The sequence below is a fragment of the Anoplolepis gracilipes genome, chromosome 5 (assembly GCF_047496725.1).
Source record: "Anoplolepis gracilipes chromosome 5, ASM4749672v1, whole genome shotgun sequence".
Taxonomy (NCBI): domain Eukaryota; kingdom Metazoa; phylum Arthropoda; class Insecta; order Hymenoptera; family Formicidae; genus Anoplolepis; species Anoplolepis gracilipes.
The window spans coordinates 6,294,034-6,314,808 of record NC_132974.1 but is presented as its reverse complement, the minus strand read 5'-3'; the positions used below and the strand labels follow the sequence as shown (position 1 = coordinate 6,314,808).

Genomic DNA, 20,775 nt, shown 5'->3' with positions numbered 1-20,775 from the left:
ATTTCAGGATCAATTACTCGATACGATAAATAATTAACAACGTATAAAAATATAAATCTATCAAACACGTTTGTCATGTCTCATGTAATTAAATAATTGGATATATCCAAATATTATATTATAATTGATTATATTAATTGAATTATTATATAAATTTTTCTCAAAGCTGTTTTTTTCTTCATTAGGTGCACAAGTAGACGAAAATATTTTCTTTAATAATTCGCTATTTTGGGGTTCTGTATAAATTTTCATGTCACTTGTTTATGCCAATTTTTAAAGTATCTTTTAAGAACAATTCTATTGACATTTTCTGTATAACAAATAGTAATATATATATTTCAAGTTATTTAATATTTTTTAAATTTGCATCTGTAATTCTTCCGAAAAATTTATATCTTCTTCAGCAAGCAACTATATATATTTTTGAAATCATATATATATATTTGCTTCCATAAATATATTTCTATATATTTGATTGATATTTTATATTTAATTCACATTGTGTATTTTCTTACCATGCAATTATCTGCATCTCAATATATGATATTGTTGATCAAAATAACGGAGAAAAGGAAGACTGGTCTTAGAAATGCCATTTATAATTTTACAAGAGGTAATATATAGTGGAATTTCATGAACACTGAGAATCTAAATTAATCAAAATTAAATGTGATAATTGTTTATGAATGACATTTTAGTTGTATAAACAAAAAGATAGTGTCATGATCACAATTACTTTTTTCAGAGATTGCTCTGAAATTTAATATATTGATTATAAGGGTAACATCAAATAATCAATATTCATCAAATATCAGTTGTAATCATATGCTATATTCTTAACTATGATTCTTAAACAATATAGCAACAATAATAAGAGATATAGAATTCCATATGTACATAATTACTAATCCTCTTTGTATAACATAAACTCATTTAACACTCCATGTTACATTGGTCGGTTCAGTTATTATCATGATACATAGAGATTACTGTAAATTTACAACTAGAATCTCTCACATTATTAGAGTTAAGCCTCCCTTTCCGATTATGTTGTCCTTAAAAGAAAGGTGTAGAGAATAAAAGTACGGCAGACCAAAGAAAGAGGATATGCGGAGTGTACAAATTCAATCGATGGACTATGAAAGATATACATTCATATTTAGTGTGATCTCTAACGCTATGGATAGTTAGTGTTCCATTTTTGTCGCTACTAGCTCATTTTTCAACAGATGATTGAATGACATGAAGATATTAATTTATAAACTAAGAGCCGAGTATAAATATATTGTAAATTTTTTTAATTGATCTCTTAGAATTTAAGAGATTACTCGGTCTTTACCATTATCCGACTTGGACTACAGAATTACAATATTTATTAGTTTTTTTTAATACCTCATTAAAAAATATAAAAGGTGCAAGCATACCATCGTCGATATGAGATTCGCGATAAGATTTGTTTCAGTGTATGTATGTATGTATATGTGTATGCGCATGCCGCGCGTGTAAAACAAATTCTTGTCTAAAATTACGTGACCTCGATTAGAATAATATCTTACTTCACTCTAGCGGTCAACTTGAGATCTAGTCTCACTGACTCATTATTAATAACGATAACGCGTTTCTAGTGCGTCATTCAAATTGGACCCCAATTCTAAAGTGAACAAAATAGTACAGATTATATCAGCGAGCATAGAAGAATGCACACCTTATAAAATTATTTCATGTACCATAAATATCGAGCATGATCATAAATATACGAGCAGGGTAATAGTAATAATTGACTAATTTTGGTTTTACACGGACATAATTCCTAATTACTTTATCCTTTCGTACTCTGCTATTCAAGAGTACTAATGAAGTTCTTGTTCGAGCGCTCCTAGCTTCCGGTTTGCTCGACGAATTTAATTTCGCAGCGGATCCAAGCTCTCCAAAGAAAAGTCGTCAGTTCCAATACACAGCCCTCTACTAAAACCATCCTAAGGATTTTACATAACACGTTTTACAATTTGTTTGGAGTAAAAACTAAAAAAAAACTCAAGAACTGAAAGAAATTGTGTGTTTCACCTTCATCTCCAATAGCCTCTTGTCTAGTAAACCAATAGCATTTTCCAATTCCTGTTGGCTAGGATTTGACGTCATAGTTGAAGCTCCGAATTCTCCCATTTCGAATGGATCCTTAAATTCATTCTTCATATTTAAGGTCGGCGTGGGATTAAAAGGAATACTACCAAACAAATCTTCTTTGACTCCGTTTTGACGTCTCGAATCTTTCGTCTTTGGTGGTGGCGCCACTGAAGATAAAATATGTTTTTAGCGATAACATAATAAAAGATTTATAAATTAAATACTTACACAAAGGCGGAGGACTGGTTGTGCCATTAGATTGCGAGAAGAAGTTTGATCCGGAAGATTGACCATTAAGAAGCGGATTGTTATTTAACTGATGATTAGCAAGTCCATTAGCTGCGGTTTCATAAGCCCTTGGATTGAAATCTTCCTCAAATTCGTCCATCAGCAACCCTTCCAATTTCGTACCAACTGACGGTGTTGGCACCGGCTCATTTCTATAAAATAAAAAAATGTAAAATCAAAGAAAAAAAAAATTAATAAAATTTGCAACGTTGAATATACATACACCATGAAATCATCGTCGAAACTTTTCTCGAAACTTCTCGGCGGAACTGGTGGCGGTTGCTGAGGTCCATTTGATGTATTTCCGTTACTATCGCTGCTCGTATTTACCAATGTTTTGCTAATTGTGCCATTAACTTGGGACGAATCCGTCGAAGCTCCTGGTACATGAAGAATGTCGGGCAGATTATGCTGTGATAGATACGCCGACACATCCGCCTAAAATAGAATTAGCAACAATCCTATATTGCATATACATAATTTTAATTAACATTAAATCCATTTATACATTATAAAAATATTTTACCAAACATTCTTTATTTATATTTGCACACTAACCGAGCCTTTAATAGCTGCGATATCTTGCAGCCGTTGCCGATAAACATTATTTTCGTGTTCAAGTCGTTTTATTTTTTGTTGTAGCACCATGCAACGTCGTTGCGCCTCTAGATCTTTACCAGATGTTTCTAGAAACCGCCTGTAAGCCAAATCGAAGGCTTGACCGATAGTGAGTGTGATTTCTTCGGCTAACTTGTCGCTCACAAAAACGAAGCACGTATGCCTCTCTGCATCCTCTTCCTTTGCGATGAAACTGAAAAATTTCTTCTCTCCTTTGTCGTCGGCACAATATGAAATTCTATGTAACGGGTATTGATGCATAATTCGCTGTAAAAATAATCTTCGATCAAATCACAGTAAAGTAATTGAACCATGAAAAGTAAATAAGAAAAGAATTCTAGGAAAAAAATTATTTTTATGCGGACAAACCTTGGGCGTCGTTTTTGTTTTTGGTTCCTGTATCGCTACGCCATCGATGCTTATAGTAAGCTCAACCTTCGGTGTTTTCGTGCCTTCGCTCTTCTTGAGTTGCTGATTAAATTTCAGCTTGCAAATCGCCTCCTTGACTACATCGATGCCTTTAGGTTGATCTACCTCTGTGCTGCCCAAATACTAAAATATATTAAATCATTTTTAAATCATAAAAAGATTTAGAAAAGAAAAGAAGAAAAAATGAAAGATGGAATTCCTTCGTATACATATACAATATGCAAAAAAATAAACAGTAAATACGTTTTCAAGAAAAATATATGCTTAGAATGTGACACGAATATACTTCTTTATTAAACATGTTTTTCTTTTTTAGCGCATTCTTTCACGACGTACATATTTTTGCATTATAATCGTCAGAAATCTTTTGCATATATATGTTTAGTAGTGCGCAACATCTTTCATCAAGGCAATATTTCTGACAGAAAAGTTGTTAAACTGCTTACAGATATAAGTCAAAATATACAAGACCTAAATTGAGTATTCGGAAATCATATCTAAATTTTATTTATCAAACAAAAAAATGAATCGTAAGCATTATAGAAAATACTGAAAAAAAAAAGAAAATATTGAAATGTGGTCATATATCAATATATATCATTTTCTTTTTTATCAATAGAATCAAGTAAAATATAAATATTAATAAAAAACAAGAGAAATTAGACGTACAGCAACAGAAAGTTAGCCTTCAAGTACACACATTCAAGATGCACGCTAATCAATAATTAATAGAACTACTCGCGGTCATCGGAAACTGGAACAAATGAAAAGAAGCGGAAATATTTCGCAATAACATTTGAGAATACGGTGCACATCTAACGGCATTTCTCGTGCTCGATAAAATATTTCTGTACTTTAATCCAATGCATGAACGATGCGATAAACGCAACACATATAAATTGCGTATTATCACTCTACAATGACGTTTTACTGCGTAGTTTAATGATCTTTGGATATTTTTATATTTTCAAATATAAGACATTTCTTTGGATGACGAAATCGTATCTCGTTTGCTTACGCAAATCTGATCAGATTTAATGCGTAATTATGGTACACAAATTGTTTTCGACAATTTAATTAATACATATCCCGTATGATATTGCATTTCATTTCTAATTTTCATACAAGGCAAAGATTTTGCTTAAATTACAAGAAAATATTGCAGAAAAATATAAAAGTACATTTGGATTATTTACAGAATCGCAAAAGAATGTAAAAGTTCATAGAGTACTTTCCAAAATTATTATTAAAGATTTAAAAAAGATATAAAAAAAATATTTATAATTTTTTGATAATTTTAATGTAATAAGCAATTATAAATTGACGTTGCGGTCAATCAAAGTATGAAATATGTATGAATATTTTTTTATGTCACGCGGAGAAACTCTTTCTCTTCGGCGAAATATCTCCTAAAAAGAAACGCATAGATTTGAAACGGGGAAATCAAATCCAACGAAAAAAGGCAAATCGGAATAAAATTCCGCTATTTCGCGTTCAGTGCTGACGACATACATAGTTTCGTTCGTGAGATAGTGAAATCTGGCCGCTCGCAAAGTTTCGAAGTTCAATGAACTCGCGCGACACGTCGACTCGGTCCCAGCGTCTCGAACAATTCATCCGCGATAAGCTTGGTATTCACATTCATGGTGAAACTTACGTACGTGCCGGTAACAATTCGAAACGAAAGGCAGACGGGTGCACGGTTACGAATTGCGCAACTTTTCCGGGTGACATGAAATGAATGAACGCGCCTCGAGTGTAGAATAGTTCAATCATGAAGAGTGTTTTTTTTTTCCTATCTCTGTGCAAGTCATTCTCCACAAATAATGAAATTCGTAATCTAACCGGCTAGAAAGTGTAAATCGTTCAGATCACTTTCGTCTTACATCAGTTTCGTTTTTTTGACCGGATATTGAACTCCTCCCATCATTAAATCCAATTTAAGCAATTCCGTCTGATATGTCAATTCCTTTTTTTGCCAATGTTGCTCAGTTTTTTGCTGAATTAATTTATCACAAATTATATTTTATAAAGTTGTTTTTTGATAAAGCTACATTTTTTGTAAAAAAAAAAAAAAAAATAAAATAATTTACAAGTAAAATATATTACAAGTGCTGAATATAAATATAATTTAAAAAAATATGAATAATAATTTTATTCTTAAACATGCTTTTTATTTTTATCCTTCCGCTTATTATTACTTAATAGTTGCTAGCAATTTCTCTGGTCTTTCTCACAGTGCGCACAAATTCACGCGATCCGCCCGACAAAGTAGTCGCCTTAGCTTAATTACGTTCGTTAGCAGTGTTAGATAATTAGACGTACGCGCATCGACAAATTCCACGAACGCATAATGGAGATATCTCGCACTCGGCAAATTTCGACTCAATTATAACTACCGGAGATGAAATAAAGGCGGGAATAGTGGCCGCAAAGATCGACGACATGCGTCGCGATGACCTCGACCTTTCATTCGTGTTAGTTTCGAGATATCGGGAAACGGTGCCAGGCTGGTACTTGTCACTTTGTCGTTGTTTATCCCACGGTTTCACAATCGCGTGCTACAACCTTGCCCAACGTGCACACGCTAACATTATATATCATTAATCAAGAATTCTTTTGCATTCCATTGAAAAATGTAATCCTGGGAAAAATATATAAATAAAAATAGGAATTTTATTCGATGCTTTATATACATATAATTATCACTGTGTTATTTGCAATTTGTTTTTTTTTTTTTTTTTTTTTTTTTTTTAATTATTATATCTAAGATATAATTAGATATCATTTTAAAATTGCAGTAATAAAAATATTTGGATGCGTTAAAAATTCCAAATATAAATTACACCTCCCTGCCTCAACATGAAAAAATTTTTATGATATTATAGGAACAGTACCTTGACTAGGTAGGCGATGTGTCCTTTTTGAAGCGCGTCCGGTGGGTGTATCCAGTTCCTGTTCGTTCCTACAAAACAAGCAAGTCATGGTTTTCAATCTTTACCATAACAGCGGCGAGCTGAGATTTGCTAATACTAGTCGCACTAGTACTTTAACACATCCGTTCTTACTCACCTCCATTTTTATTCGGCTGATTTTTATTGTTTGCCGAATTCTGCGCCCATTTCAGTAACGTCGAGTTCCTCATGTTGTCGGCTTTTGGCTACTACCGACTTTTTAAACTCCTGCAACAAATGTGACCTCTCGATTAGCATATAAAAAAACTAATTTTCCAATGTGGCGGAATATTTATTTATTTATTTATTAAACGAGAATACAAATTTTGGTATATACGAGAAAAATAAAGACAACAGGACATAAAAGAGAGATAGCTAATTGATTAACATACAATATTCCGTAAATTAGGTGTAAAAATGTTAAGACATGGGCAAACAAATTTAATACAAGTTTTAACTTTAAATTTACGATTAATATTAGATAGAACAAATTTCCTAAAAGCTTATTATACATTGGTCAGAAAAACATAAGTGCACCGCTGATAAAAAGCGACCAGTCTCTATGGTTTTTCCTTTCCCTCGACATTTGACGAGGTTTAGAACACGAGTTTTGGATACTATCCAGGTTGCCGTTCTCTCTTCCTATTTCCATAATCTCGCGTAAGTCACCTCCCTCGCTTTTATATCTCTATGCCCCGATAATCACTTTCTAGCCACCGCAATCCGCGTATTAAAACTTCTTGCGCGATGCAACGTGCGATGCAACAGCTATGCATGTTATCGCGGTCAACGAGAGCTCGCGACTAGAAGACGTTCTCGTTATGTTTTAGAAAAGGATAGCACTACGTCGAGTTATAATCCAATTTGTAAATATCTATATAAATTCTATAATATATATCTTATAATTTCAATACAAATACAAATCATTAATTTCTAACTGAATTTTATTTAAATTCATTCAAGACTTTGTTGAAATTAAAGTGTTTTAAGCGTACAAAGCTATAATTATTTTAACTCTCCTCTATTATACTGGACAATCAATTGCTATCAATGCTATGAATTGCAGCTCTGTATTGACGCGGCCCTGGAGGAGAATGCAACGAGGGCGTGCATTCTGTCCTCTCCTTCATTGGAAACGATTGCAGTCGCGAAATCTTTGTTCGACGTCTCTCACAATCAGTCGCTCCTTCCTCCTCCTAGATCCAGTTCTCTTTATCATTCCTATTCAAGAAATGCGACTGAGCTTTTCGACGCAATAAAGTCTATGTATATTTACCGAGAGAAGCAGGTCAATTACATATACATTAACACTTATGCGTACTATGCATCAAGTTTTCTTTACGTTCGCAGTGTTCAATTGACATTTTCAAATGTCTTATTTAAATTATTCGTTTTTTTTACTTTCTTTAAAAATAATATTAATATAATAATTTTAAATTAAATGAAAGATCTCGTTGAGAGTTTATTGTTTCTCGAAGAAGCTTCGAATCATGTGTAAATCGACTTAAACCGCGGACGATTATTCACAGTGTATTAGCGGTCAGCCTTGAAGGACGAAGGCTAAATCCTTTCGCGTTTCATCATCTCGCGCATGGCACTACTTCATACTTTGATACATTGAGCTTCCAATTGGATCACACATGTGCAGATAGAAACGTCAGATGGAGCGTGATCGACGTATTGCGTAGCACGTCTCGTCACGCATATTCTAACTTTAAAGCGATCCCATATCTACACATATCTATTCCGCAACTCCCACATAACAGAACGATGACGTAAAGTATCTATATTCTGATCATTGTTCGCAACAATCTGACTTGTACGACGCGCATCAATCATATTGTGAATTGTCCCGTTAGAGTAAAAAAAATCTTCTTTATGAATTAACTTTACTTTAAGAATTGAAAATTTCTCTAAAAATAATAACTTAGAGTTAAGATTTGAAGAAAAAGACACGCTATAGTAGGTTGGTAGGGATTGTAATTTTGAAAGTGACAGTGAATTGCTAACTGACGTTTGTTTAATTAAGCTAATTATATCTAGCAATGAGGAGGAATTTTAAATTTACCTTGGGGGGCGACACCAAAAATACCAGTTGCCGAAATATTTGAATATCTTTTCGCGTGCAATTGCAAATTTGATTATGCAACACATGGCGAAGAATATTTTCGCAAGATTAACTACGTGTTCTTCTCGCGTTAAAAAAAAAAAAAAAAAAAAAAAAAAAAAAAAAAACGAAACAAAAAAGAAGAGAAATGCAACTTCCACCGGAATTTTGATGTCATCTACCGTTGCTCTCAGTCGAGCATGAAGAACCTCAGAATTTTTCCACTCGTGCGAACGGGAACGTCTGACGTTCGTAGTTAATTCGGCAATGAGCGCAATCACGAGTGAGCGGCCGAGACTGGAATCTTTCCGCTCGATACGCGCGAGCGAGAAAGTCTAAGACTTTGTTGAGGGGTTCTCAGATACGTCCGTTAAGTTGGTAGCATACAGCTATTTTAGAATGAATAAAATTTAGGTCGGATGAAATACAAACAGGAAATTAATTAATTAATCTTATTCTCTATAGTCTAATTGTGTTATATAATATTTATGCCGTTTCGTTAACACCAGCCGTGTTGCGTCAACTCGAGCTTATAACTAGCATAGTTATGCAAAAAATTTAACTGACTATAAAAGTTCAAACATAAAAAAAATGAAATTCCTAATTTAATGCGACGAAAAATACAATAATTTTTGCATTGTCAATTAATATTCATATGATGCAATATATCTTAATAAATAAATAAGGAGTGCCTTATCAAGATGTAGGATATTTTATTGCGAAAGCTGAATGTCAGCGGATGATGGAACAGGTCATGCAGGATTGACGTCGTACGTACATTTATATACATATATATATATATATATATATATATATATATATATATATATATATATATGGCGTGCCAACGTATGATATTCAAGGATAAGCAATTTATAGATCAACGCTGGATATGAAACATCTTGGAAGAGAAACCTGTGTAGCTTTTGAGATCGAGGGGGATTAATTCGGAAATGGGCACAATTACTTTTTTCTATATATATATGTGGCCGTGCCGTTTGAGAGGCGTTAAGCACTGAAAGGTGGAGAGGTTCGGATTTAATGCACGACTTCCTCTATTCCTCCCACGTAAGCGCAAAGAGGTCGAGAGCGGCGAAGCCGCGTGTTGTGTCGGCCGTCGCCACAACACGCCGTGCAAGATCTGTGCCGCTCTCTTTCTCCGTCGTGCGATACATCAAACTGTCCGCCCTCGTTCCTACTCTCCTTGCGTGTTTGCCGAGCGCGTCGTGATTACGATTCGTGGCGGACAATAGTGATTACACGAAGCAATTAAACTGATATTTCGCCAATCCTGCCGATAATCACACGAGTCTTTGACAATTAAAAGCGCATCCATACGACACAGACAGATTGTATTGCAATTATAAAATATATTGATCGATACGACACGAAAAAAGAATCTGAGCAAATTTTATAAAAATTGGTACATTTGTCAAATAATTGATAGACAGACTTTTAATTCACTATTTGCATATTTAAATTGGCGTGCTCGCTAAAAATAAATTTAAAAAAATGAAAAATAGTTTTTTAATTTAATTGCATAATATGGTAATAAATTTTTGAGCATTCGCCTATTTAGAACGGAAAAGAGTCAAAGATATGCTACATGTATATTCGCATAATTATAGAAACATAGGCTTGCATATATAATTTTCATTATAAACACACATATACACACGCGTGTGTTTGCGTTACACATGTCTGCCTCTCTAATAATACGATAGATAATAGACGGTTGTGTTCTTTTCTCTATTTCTATTTTATCTGGATCCCACATAGATAATTATCTTCTTGCATCTATATTTCTTTTAACATTACATGATTACAGATCACGGATTATCCCTCTAATTGACACGGTTGTTAATTTTTTTTTCTGCGTTACGATTGATTGAGGTTCCCTTATGGGAATCGTGAAAGTTGCTTGCAAAGTTTTCATAACGAAGAGGGAGAGATGCACCGTTAAGATTTAGCTCGCAGTAGTAAAAGTTGCCGTACAATTTATTACGCGAAAGCGAGAACTCGGCTACGTTTATTATTAAATACATAAGTCCACAGGCAGAATGTATGACGCGTGTGTTATCCGCGTGCGTCGCTTACGTACGCTGTGTCCGCAAGGCAGGACCGATTCTAGAGAGGCCATCGAAGAAAGTAGAACCTTCGTCAGGTCATGCACGACCGCGCATAGGCGCGATAGACACTTTGCGAAGGCAAGATCGCATGCGAGAAACGCCTGCATCCGCCGAGTAGATTATCTGTGATCCATTTCGCGATAAGAAGGATGGAAAGTATCGGTATTTTTCTATTAAACGTTTCAAGGTATCACAGGATTTTCCTCAATTAAGCAATACTCGACATTAACGTGTTTTCCCGATACGTTAGCTATTAATAGCTAATAATCGCGTTATAAATTACAGTTAGCTATTAATAATAATGATCGCGTTATAAGTGAATTCTGTTTTTCTGATCGCCGATTAAACGTCAATAAACTCTTTATTAGCAAAAAATATTCCATTTTCCATCGCGATATAACGCTCATTTATACCCGGAAGAGCTCGAAATTTAACGTTTATTTGCCACGAGAAATTATTCGCCAACGATATTACGACCTGCACGTGTCACGCATGCATGACACGTGCAACCGAGGAAAATAGATAGAGGGCCTGTCTTTCACATATGTAACGGGATGACATTTACGATGGCCGAATCAAGAGTCGAAATTCCACGTGTCAGAAACGTGAACACGAAGCGATCGTGTCTTGACGTACAAATGAAAGGATCCTCTATTCGACGCCACTCTCCGGAAACACAAAGAAAAATCGTGGCTGCATGAGGGACCCTACGTTTGCGGCCAGCGTTTTCACATAAACGTCACTGTTGGGTAACCAACATTACAACAACGCGATCGTAACTATTGTTCAACCACGTATACGTCGAGATTATTTTTTTAATCTGATATTCGTGACGATATAAAAACTTTATATTTTACAGACAGAATTAAATATGCAAAAATATACATTTTATGAGAAAAAAAGAGAATAATTTACAAGTATTAATAAAGAGACACGAAAAATATTCGTAGGTATGTCATTCAATATATATGTTGAACCTTATAAAATGATAATAACTGAATCGTATGCGGTTCTTTACTGGATTGTTTATCTTTCATCAGGATTAATTAAGCATCATTGGTTTACAAGTTAAGACGTAGTTACTCTATACACACATTTTATTGCTTAATTACTTTAATATTTATTGATGAAAGACGCACGACGGTTTTACAAACGGAATTTCCAAACAAACGATTATTAAAATAGAATCGTATTTACATACACATACATGTTGTGTACGAGTGTGTGTGTGTGTCTGTGTGTGTGTGTGTGTGTGTGTGTGTGTGTGTGTGTGTCACATTATAAATAATAATAATCACTTGAGACAATCTATTCAGCGTTCGATCAAAGATGCAAAAACGTATGCTAATAACTACTCGTTGTTAGCACGAAACATATGCGTGCACAGCTGCACGTGGCATTAAAAGACGCACTGCATTCAAGGATAGCGATATATGCGTTAATGACGCTTCGGCTATTATTTGAGACATGAAAAATAGCCAAATGATGAACGATGATAGCGTGAAAATTGATTATCGCGCATGAGAGCATAATTAAAAATCACAGATGTATAAAAAGATTCACACGCAGCTATCTTAATTTATGACATTAAACTTGAATTTCCTCTTCTAATGAATATAATCAATCGTGAGATATACAACATATGATTGTATGTGAAAAATTTATATATAAAAAATATCATTTCTCAAGTATATATACGTATATATATACAATATATAACGAGTAAACACGAGTGAGAAAAAAAAGAGAAGAAAAAAAAGTTGAAAACCTTCTGTTATGATTTAAACGTCGAAGCTGTTATTAAGTTTCATTTTATTAACCGGATTGTTATCCTCGATTCGTCAGACAAACTTAAGGTTACACGTGCTGCCGAGAGTATAACAATATTAAATTACCAAGAGCAATTCCAGGTCATTGGTACTCGATATAGATACTAATTAAGGAAATGCGATCTGCTAGGTTTAGAAAGCAATTCAATCAACATACAACGTTCAATCTTGTAACATAAATTATATTAAAAAGTTAATTCAGGCAATTTCAAAGATTACTAAAAAAGATTTGCATTCGAGTAATTAGGAAGTACAACACGTAAAAGGCTTGTAAGTGTGCCGTCTTTGTGGCGTCTCGTCGATGCGACTTTGACATTACTTAAATCGCCGGCCCATTTGCAAATCATTAAAATGTATAGTTACCGTGAACAATCGCGTCATGAATAATGAATAATCATACGTTATTTCTCCTGGCCGCTCAGTCACAAATATACACGCTCCCGCCGCGTCAAATGTCAACAACTTTCGCCGCCAATTTTGTCATTCAATGAAAGCTTTCGACGTGAGAAGCTTGCCTACATTATCGTATTCATCATCCTAATATTATATTTTTCCTACTATCCTATATTATTAAAAAAAAAATAAAAAAAAAAAAAAAAATTCAAGTTATATAAAGGATAAAAGGCTAGCGATTACAGCGAAAATTATTATTTGTGTAATTAACTGGACCATTTCGGTCCCAGCCAACTTTTCCCTCGTAAAATGACAAATGCAATTGTCTTTCATCTAATCGCTTCATCGAGAGACACCGTTACGTCGTGGAAAAACAGCGGATGCTCGCGTCACGAGAAAACGCTTTCATGGAATTTGTGTAATTGCTCGACGACACTGGCACCATTAGACGACCGTTAAACACACAGGTCAACCATAAGTCTAACGCGTCTCTAACCCCGGCTGTGCATACAGCTGTGCGTTGAAGCGACGAGTTGCGTAACGTTCAAGGTGAAACTCCCCCACCGTCAACGAGACAATCGCTGCCGCTGCAAGCTGCAGCTGCAGCTGCTGGTCACCATTGGCGGTGCTGGTGGCCAATTAGTATCGCTGTTAATTCAATCTTTGCCTCGCCTAGATGCCTCGTAGATCCGGTCGGTGAATTGATGAAGCACCCGACGTCCTATACTGTGCGTATCAAAAGTCGCGCTCAACTCTATGGCATCCTCCTTTCGTCTATCGACGAAAATCGAGTGAAGCCGATTTTAGCGAAGATTTAGCTGCTCTCTCTTTCATAATTTGTTAGTTTTTTTAAAATTATACGTTAAAATCACCGTGAAAGTCCGCTTGAAGTGAAGATTCTACGTAATAACCATTAAATGTAACATACTATCGCATATTTCTTTTTAATTACGGGAATATAATAATTGGAAAGATTTGCGATTCCTAGGATTTGAGTACGTTTTTGGATACGTCTTAGAATGAAACCGAGAGGTTAGTCACTGAGGTAATTTTTGTACAAGGGCTAGGTAGTTCAGCGGCAATCCCAGCAAAATTTTGGGTAATCCAAGGTTATTTTTGGTAAATCTAAATAATCTTTAGCGTTAAAATAATTTAAAGTAAAATAAATTTCTTTTTCAAAATTTATTTTTAATACTATTAGGTAATCTTAAGTAATCCGAGGTATAATTTAAAGGTAATCTGTATCAAAGGGTAATTTTTGTACATTATAACTGTGTAGTGACCAACCCCTCGAATGAAACGTATTCAGCTTCGCGTAAAGAATCAATTTCTTAAAGCGATAGACGCGAAAATATATCGGGAGAGAGTCGCGTGAGATTATTATTAGAAACATTCTTTCATAGTAGAGACTTTCATTCGAAAAATAAAAGGAAATCTTGAGCGTGATCCGCGGCGAGCGGAACGCAAAAAGGTAACGTGTTCGTGAACGTGAGTGAACATTCGATTTACATAGAAAGGATGACGTGGAAAAGCGCATTAAGATCGCGCAAATTTCTTTAAAAATCATTAGCCGAGAATCTATGGACCATATTAATCGCCAATGAATGACTATAAGTTTGATGAGGTAAACTATTTTTCCGGCGGATGCGGTCAATTAGAAATGCCCCCGGTCGCACTTTCTCTCCAGTTCCTGTGACGCCTTCTCGGTGCAATGCTATTTAAAAGAAAAAAAAAAAATCTTGTGGGTCGTGACCCACATGATCAGCCATCTCAACATCTTTAATTTTCCGTCGTAAAGAATTTTCGCTTGAAATAGAAAAAAAAATCAAATGCGCATTTTTTCTCATGTTATCTTTTTATCTATCATCTAGTTTTCTTTCAACTTTAACAGCAAGAAGACTAATAACATTATTGTCTCGTAAAAAATGTATATTTCCTAACGTTTAGCTATTTTTGCGGATAAAAATGCGTTTGATCTATTTCAGACTCATTAATATTATTCGATATTTGTATTCATTAAAATTCTCAGTTAATTTTGACACGCAACAACGCTCTCTTGTTTTTTTCGCTCTATATCTGCCTTTAAATATAAGCGCGTTATCCGACAGCACTTATACCAACGATATGTTGTGTATGAGTACAATGCCCAGATAACAAGCGAAAAGAAACTAGCGTCTAATATTCCCACACCAAACATAAAATGTGCTATTGTATACATTACGTGTGCAGGATGTACCGACGGAAAATTTTCCGCTTCCGGACAATTACATATCGCGTCAAGCATGATAAAAGAAATACGTATAAATCGTACAAATCGATTGTAGTATTGTTAATAGCGGAGAAACAAGATTTGTGTGAAAATATTTTCTTCTTCTAGGAAACTTTGATATACAACCTTGTATACGCTTATGTCTGTTTGCGTGTCGTTTTAATGCAAATCCTGGTTTTCATCACATGATAATGCACCATGTAGCTATACATGTGTTAATTGATAAATGTGATTTCCTCATAGGATCTTACGTTTTGATTTAGATCTAGCATAAATTTAATCCTAAAATTTATAATTGTCATATAATCGAAACATATGCTATTGCATAAGAATTACATAACAAATATTCCTTGCATACAACCACCTACATATATGTATATACGGCTATATTTCATTAAAATATTTCGTTTTAAAAGAGATAAACAGTAGTATCTTTTGAAGATAAACGCGACACATTACTGCCTTTTGATAATTCACGTATTTTAGATAAAACGGTGCGTGGAAAAATGTGCCTCAACAACTTAAAGAACTTTTCCAAAGTTGAACATTGTTTATTTTGTACTATGAGTGTGTTGTACAGACAACATATATTTACAGTAAAACATAGACAAATCCTAATAGTTTCGACTTTGACAAAAGCACATTAAGATAAGTTTTAAGATTTCAAGAAAATGTTAAAATGCGCATTTTTCACTCATTTGACACGTACTCGATATATATTCTTTTTTTTTGTCCTCTCAGAGCAACGAGACACGATAAGGCACGAATTTATGAAAAAAAAAAAGTCACGGCGCCCGTCGCTCTTTATCAGTTTCGACGTGATTTTTGACAAACGCTTAATGTTTGTATTGATTGATGACCTTTGACATGAATTTTTCAGCGGTCTTTCAGCTACCGATAACCCCCGTTGACTTCACGAGGCACTAATGGTGCCTGGTGGCGCTTAATAATATTTTTTAGTCTACTTATCGCGAAACTTATCTTACGACGGCAAATCGATAGCCTTTGCTCAAAACAGCATCTTCATTGCGGCAAAAATTACACTCTCGACACTGTTTTAAAAAACCAAACAATGTTTTGACAAGATTATACGTTGTTCTCGATTCGGTTTTATCGAGTTGCGTTTCTCAATAATTCCACGAATAAAAAAAAAAAAAAAAAAGTGCTCGTGCTCGCGAGTTATATCGTTATTTTTGTGCAAACATATGCTGAATCGCGTCGCGATTTATTGAAATGCAATGCAGAAATGCATACGCCGCAAACAACGAATTTAAAACAGATTTAAAACGATGAGATGGAATTTATTTGGAACATAGAAGTTTAAAAGGTCATCACTTAAGCATTCAGTCATCATTATTATTATTATTATTATTATTATTATTATTATTATTATTGTTGTTTTAATAAGATTTCTTTAGACATATCATTGTGCGTATCGTATTTCTATTCCTAGTTTATTTCAAAATGAAACGAATCCGTGATTGACTACCTTTGGGACACGCTATAGGGAACGGCGTAGCCTTTGGTGCCCCTAGAGGGCAACCGGCAAACGAGACGGCCTTGTAAAAACTAATACTGTTACTTCCTGAGATGTTCGCGAGACTCTCCCAGTAGCTGCTGTTTAATTGCACTTGCGAGGAAACAGGATGAGACCCGCGTCATTATCTTTTATCCAGAGAGGCGCGCTGTTTAACGTCGCGACTGGCTAATTGTCGCGAGATTTATTGTCACCATTATCAACCGTTGGGCGGTTACGAGCACATAATTAAGCGGTGATAAATTTATCCCCGTTCAAATCGGTCCACTTAGAGCGAATGGAATTAATGGCGTGGATAGCGCGCGCGGGTGGAACGCATAAAGCAGAGAAAGAGAGAGGGTCAAAGTCACTTTTATAGCATAATATGTATTAGAATTGTCAATATATTCGTCTATCGTTATATAACAAAGTCTTTTTAATAAATACATGATTTAAAGAGATGCCTAAGAATATTTACAAGTGTATACTTAACCCTTACTCCGTACTGACGAGTCATTTTTGTCTGTGATTTTTTTCTAACAACGTCAATTTCTGGAAAACAAATAATCATAAAATAATATATTTAAGTAAATTATTTTTCAAATTTATTATTTTAGTCCTGATTTAGAATGTTCAAAGAAGGTATATACAGTTTTTTCAGATTTTTTAAAACACTTTTACATATTAATCAACTTATCGAAAATACGCTGACCCACCTGTACAGTTAGAAAGTGCCAAAAATAACAATACGGAGTAAGGGTTAAAAAAAAGTGTATGCAATAAAATTCAAAATTTTAATAGTAAAATTTCAGAGTTAAATAGATTACAATTATCCGTCGACTGAATGTTTATACTTTACACACTTAATCAAAATTGTCAGTGATACTTTATAGCTAATACAAATAGATAAATAATGAAAACAATCATATAAATATAATAATATGTAATTTACTATCACATAATATATATGCTTCTAAAAAGAGAGCCTTAAGTTTGCCATCTCTTAGATTATCATTGCTAATAGAGACTCGACTTATTTTCCGAGTAAAGCGATAGTTTCTATAGGCATATTATATCGCGTTTAATATTTACGTCTCTTAGAGAAGAAGAACTCTAAGAAACAAGCAAGGGGAATAGAAGCTTTAATGGCACGGCGAAAAAACTCGCAACCAGTTGCTGTCGAGAATCGAAGATCGATCCCGGTTGAGAGGCGGAGGCCTTCTTATTATCCGAAGTAAGAAAGTAATCGACGAAACGGCGACGCTTAAGGAAAAGTGGAGCGTCCGCCCGTAATTTACGGATTTCACTGAAAAGCCTACACTAACACGTGAAGTCACTCGTTATGATTTCATCTTTTTCTTCGCTCGTCGCTCGCGCGATCAGATTCGCGATCTCGACGTAAGAAAGTGATTCTATTCGCGTCTGAGCGATTCTACTGCGCGCGGTTTCACTCGCGCGAAGAGAGAACGGAATGACCCATTTTATTATTCGCGCATCCCTAAAATCAACGGCGGTTTCCCGATGCAAATTCCGTAAAAACCGACAAACAATCAGCCGCTAATTACATAAAGCTTTTATCGTGAGATTAAGCCTGCCATTAAGTTACAACGTTACGGATGAAGGGATCATCTTCGCGTGTTCCGCACGCTCGCTTCCGTGCGATGACTTTCGAATCGCGCGATGGGAACGCTGTTGCGTTGGTAATTAAACCTAATCAAGGAGATTTCGCACGTGCGAATGACGTCTATCTGACTATCTCGCGTTGTAGTGCGAACGTTGGCCGGATGTCGATAACTCCGGAGTCGACATAATGACAGCGGTAAAACAATGATCTTTTAATAACAGGGTTTTGCACACAATATATTTATATATTATATAAAATAACAATCTTATGTAAAAACAAAGAGAAAAAAAAATAATATAAATTGACATCTGCATTCTTATCATCTTCATATAGGTCCAATTAAAAACACAAAATTATAATAATTGTAAACAATATAAATTCCTATAATTTTTATCCATGAAATTTTCAATATATATTGAATCTCTATTAAATAATAAATAAGTATATTAGCTACCGAGTCGCGGCTCTCGAGTAAAAATCACTCACCTACTGTCCTTGCTCGTACAAACGACTCACTGACATTCAACGAGGTCGCGCGGGAGGCATTCCCAAACTTCGCTCGTAGGGAATGGAATAAATAAATATATCTCTCGATAAGCGTATAAAATTCGAAGACGTGACAACGATAGATTCCACCCGACTGATGGCTCGCGGCGGACTGGAGTCAGTGCGCGCACCGCGCACGTTGCCCGTCGTCGAACGTCCAACGGACACGGCGCGGAGCAAGAGCGGAGAGCGACGAGAAGAACCGGACGCGGACGAGCACGACCGATTCTGAGCGACCGGTCGTGGGAGTCGAATCGCTCGCCGCCTAGGTAGATTATTCGGTGAAACGGCGGCTGATACAAGTGGTGGTACCACCAGCCACGGTCGAGTCTCGACCCGTCCTCATCATCTATCTATTCCGCGACCGTTCGTTATCTGCCTTTGTTATTAATGAGGAAAACGAACTGGATACAAACATTAAATTAACCGGTTATTTGTGGGAAACGTTCCGCGCGCTCCTCCCATGCCGCTAATGGAATTTTCGACTTTGATGAGATGAAAGAAAGAAAGGTGTGTTCGAGGAGAGAGAAAAAAAAAAAAAAAAAAGGCGGAGAGAGCAGAGCGCGCAATAAGTTGCAGAAATTCGTATCTCCGGGATACGTACTTGGAAGTGAGAACAAAAAAAAAAAGAGATAGAGAGAGGGACTGGTCGGTCGAGAGTTGTCGCGCCGGCTCTTCGGAGAATAGAGTAGCGAGCGCGATCGTTGATGGTAGATGATCCGATAGAATGAGAAGGGATACGAGAGGATGGCGGTACCAGCCACGGCCGAGACCGCCGAGCCTGTCCGTCCTCCATCGCGGGTCGTTACAGAGAGGAGGCGAAGACGAGGGAGGCAAAGAAAAAGAGAGAGAGAGAGAGAGAGAGAGAGAAATAAAGAAAGAGACCAAGTCGTATATTCTTACGATCAAGAGATCCATCTCTGTCCCTTCGTGTTAAATAGATAAGAGGATAACCGGCGCCGCAACCGAGATCGTCTCGGAACAATCGACCGATGATGGTTACATGGTCCATTTTCTATTCATAGCTCGTCGGCGAATGTTAACGTGCGACGAGGCCGTGCGCGGACTGGAACCTTTAAACCCGCGTAATCACCCGACGAATTCAATTCACTCGACCCGCTATAGATATAACGGGAGAATGAACCGTGTGCCAATTGTCACGAATAAACATAGCTGTCATTTTCGCGCGACATGCAACACCGAAGTGTCTAGACTCGCCCGAAATTACGTTGTTTGCGTTCATTCGCCGCGAATGAGACTGCGATTTCGCAGCCGGAGAGATTTTCACCGTCGTGTGGGCATCGCAGCAATTATAAAATCCTTTCGCCCGTTGAAATATCTCTCTCTCTCTTTATAAAATCGAAGCTACGCAAAAATTCACAAATTTCCTCCCTAAGAATTTTATAAAGGCATTCACACATACACACACATACACACACAAAAGTGAAATTCAGGGCGAGGCTTCGCGACAGGATGCACGTGCACTTCTACGCATTTGCCGCGGTATAAATGTGAAACATTCGCAGCAAGTGACCCCGTGTACACACGTACACATACGCACACTATCGTCTCTCTTTTATGAGTACTCACCATCAGCGAGAACGTGCATTCAACTACCGTTTGTGAGAAAATAATGCCGAATTGCGAAATCACGAGGGCCGTTCCGCAAGCGCGACATAAGAGGTGCGTGACTACGAGAGATCGTAAATCGTATTTTTCCACGTTTTTCTATCTCTTTTTTTTTCCTTTGCTATCGGAAAAACCACTATCACAAATCATCAAGTCATTACGCTTAGAGAAATTAACCATATTTGTTCGTGAATAGTTTATTTGCTATTAAATCTCTTTTTTAATTATTTTTTTGTTCGATAATATAAAATTAACGATAAAAAATTTTTAATATTTGAATTATATAAATTTTAAAACGGGAAGGGAAAATCATTCACGAT

The 20,775-nt window shown here is 35.8% G+C and overlaps 1 protein-coding gene across 2 annotated transcripts in view; it reads right to left on the bottom strand.

Moving 5' to 3' along the window:
* Positions 1–811: 811 nt before the first annotated feature.
* LOC140665571 (PTB domain-containing adapter protein ced-6) overlaps positions 812–20,775 on the bottom strand; it is a 28,060-nt gene continuing 8,096 nt past the window's right edge. Inside the window, exons 1-9 of one of the 2 annotated variants that reach the window (XM_072891831.1) lie at positions 18,767–18,975; positions 6,532–6,641; positions 6,357–6,424; positions 3,400–3,582; positions 2,971–3,297; positions 2,636–2,850; positions 2,353–2,564; positions 2,065–2,291; positions 812–1,976 (exon numbers count right to left, since the gene is read on the bottom strand). In XM_072891831.1, the coding sequence (XP_072747932.1) occupies positions 1,902–1,976; positions 2,065–2,291; positions 2,353–2,564; positions 2,636–2,850; positions 2,971–3,297; positions 3,400–3,582; positions 6,357–6,424; positions 6,532–6,604 (1,380 nt within the window). In that variant the 5' untranslated portion in view covers positions 6,605–6,641; positions 18,767–18,975 and the 3' untranslated portion in view covers positions 812–1,901. Of the gene's footprint in view, positions 1,977–2,064; positions 2,292–2,352; positions 2,565–2,635; positions 2,851–2,970; positions 3,298–3,399; positions 3,583–6,356; positions 6,425–6,531; positions 6,642–18,766; positions 18,976–20,775 lie in introns of those variants that run through there. The other variant, XM_072891830.1, reaches the window with a different exon arrangement.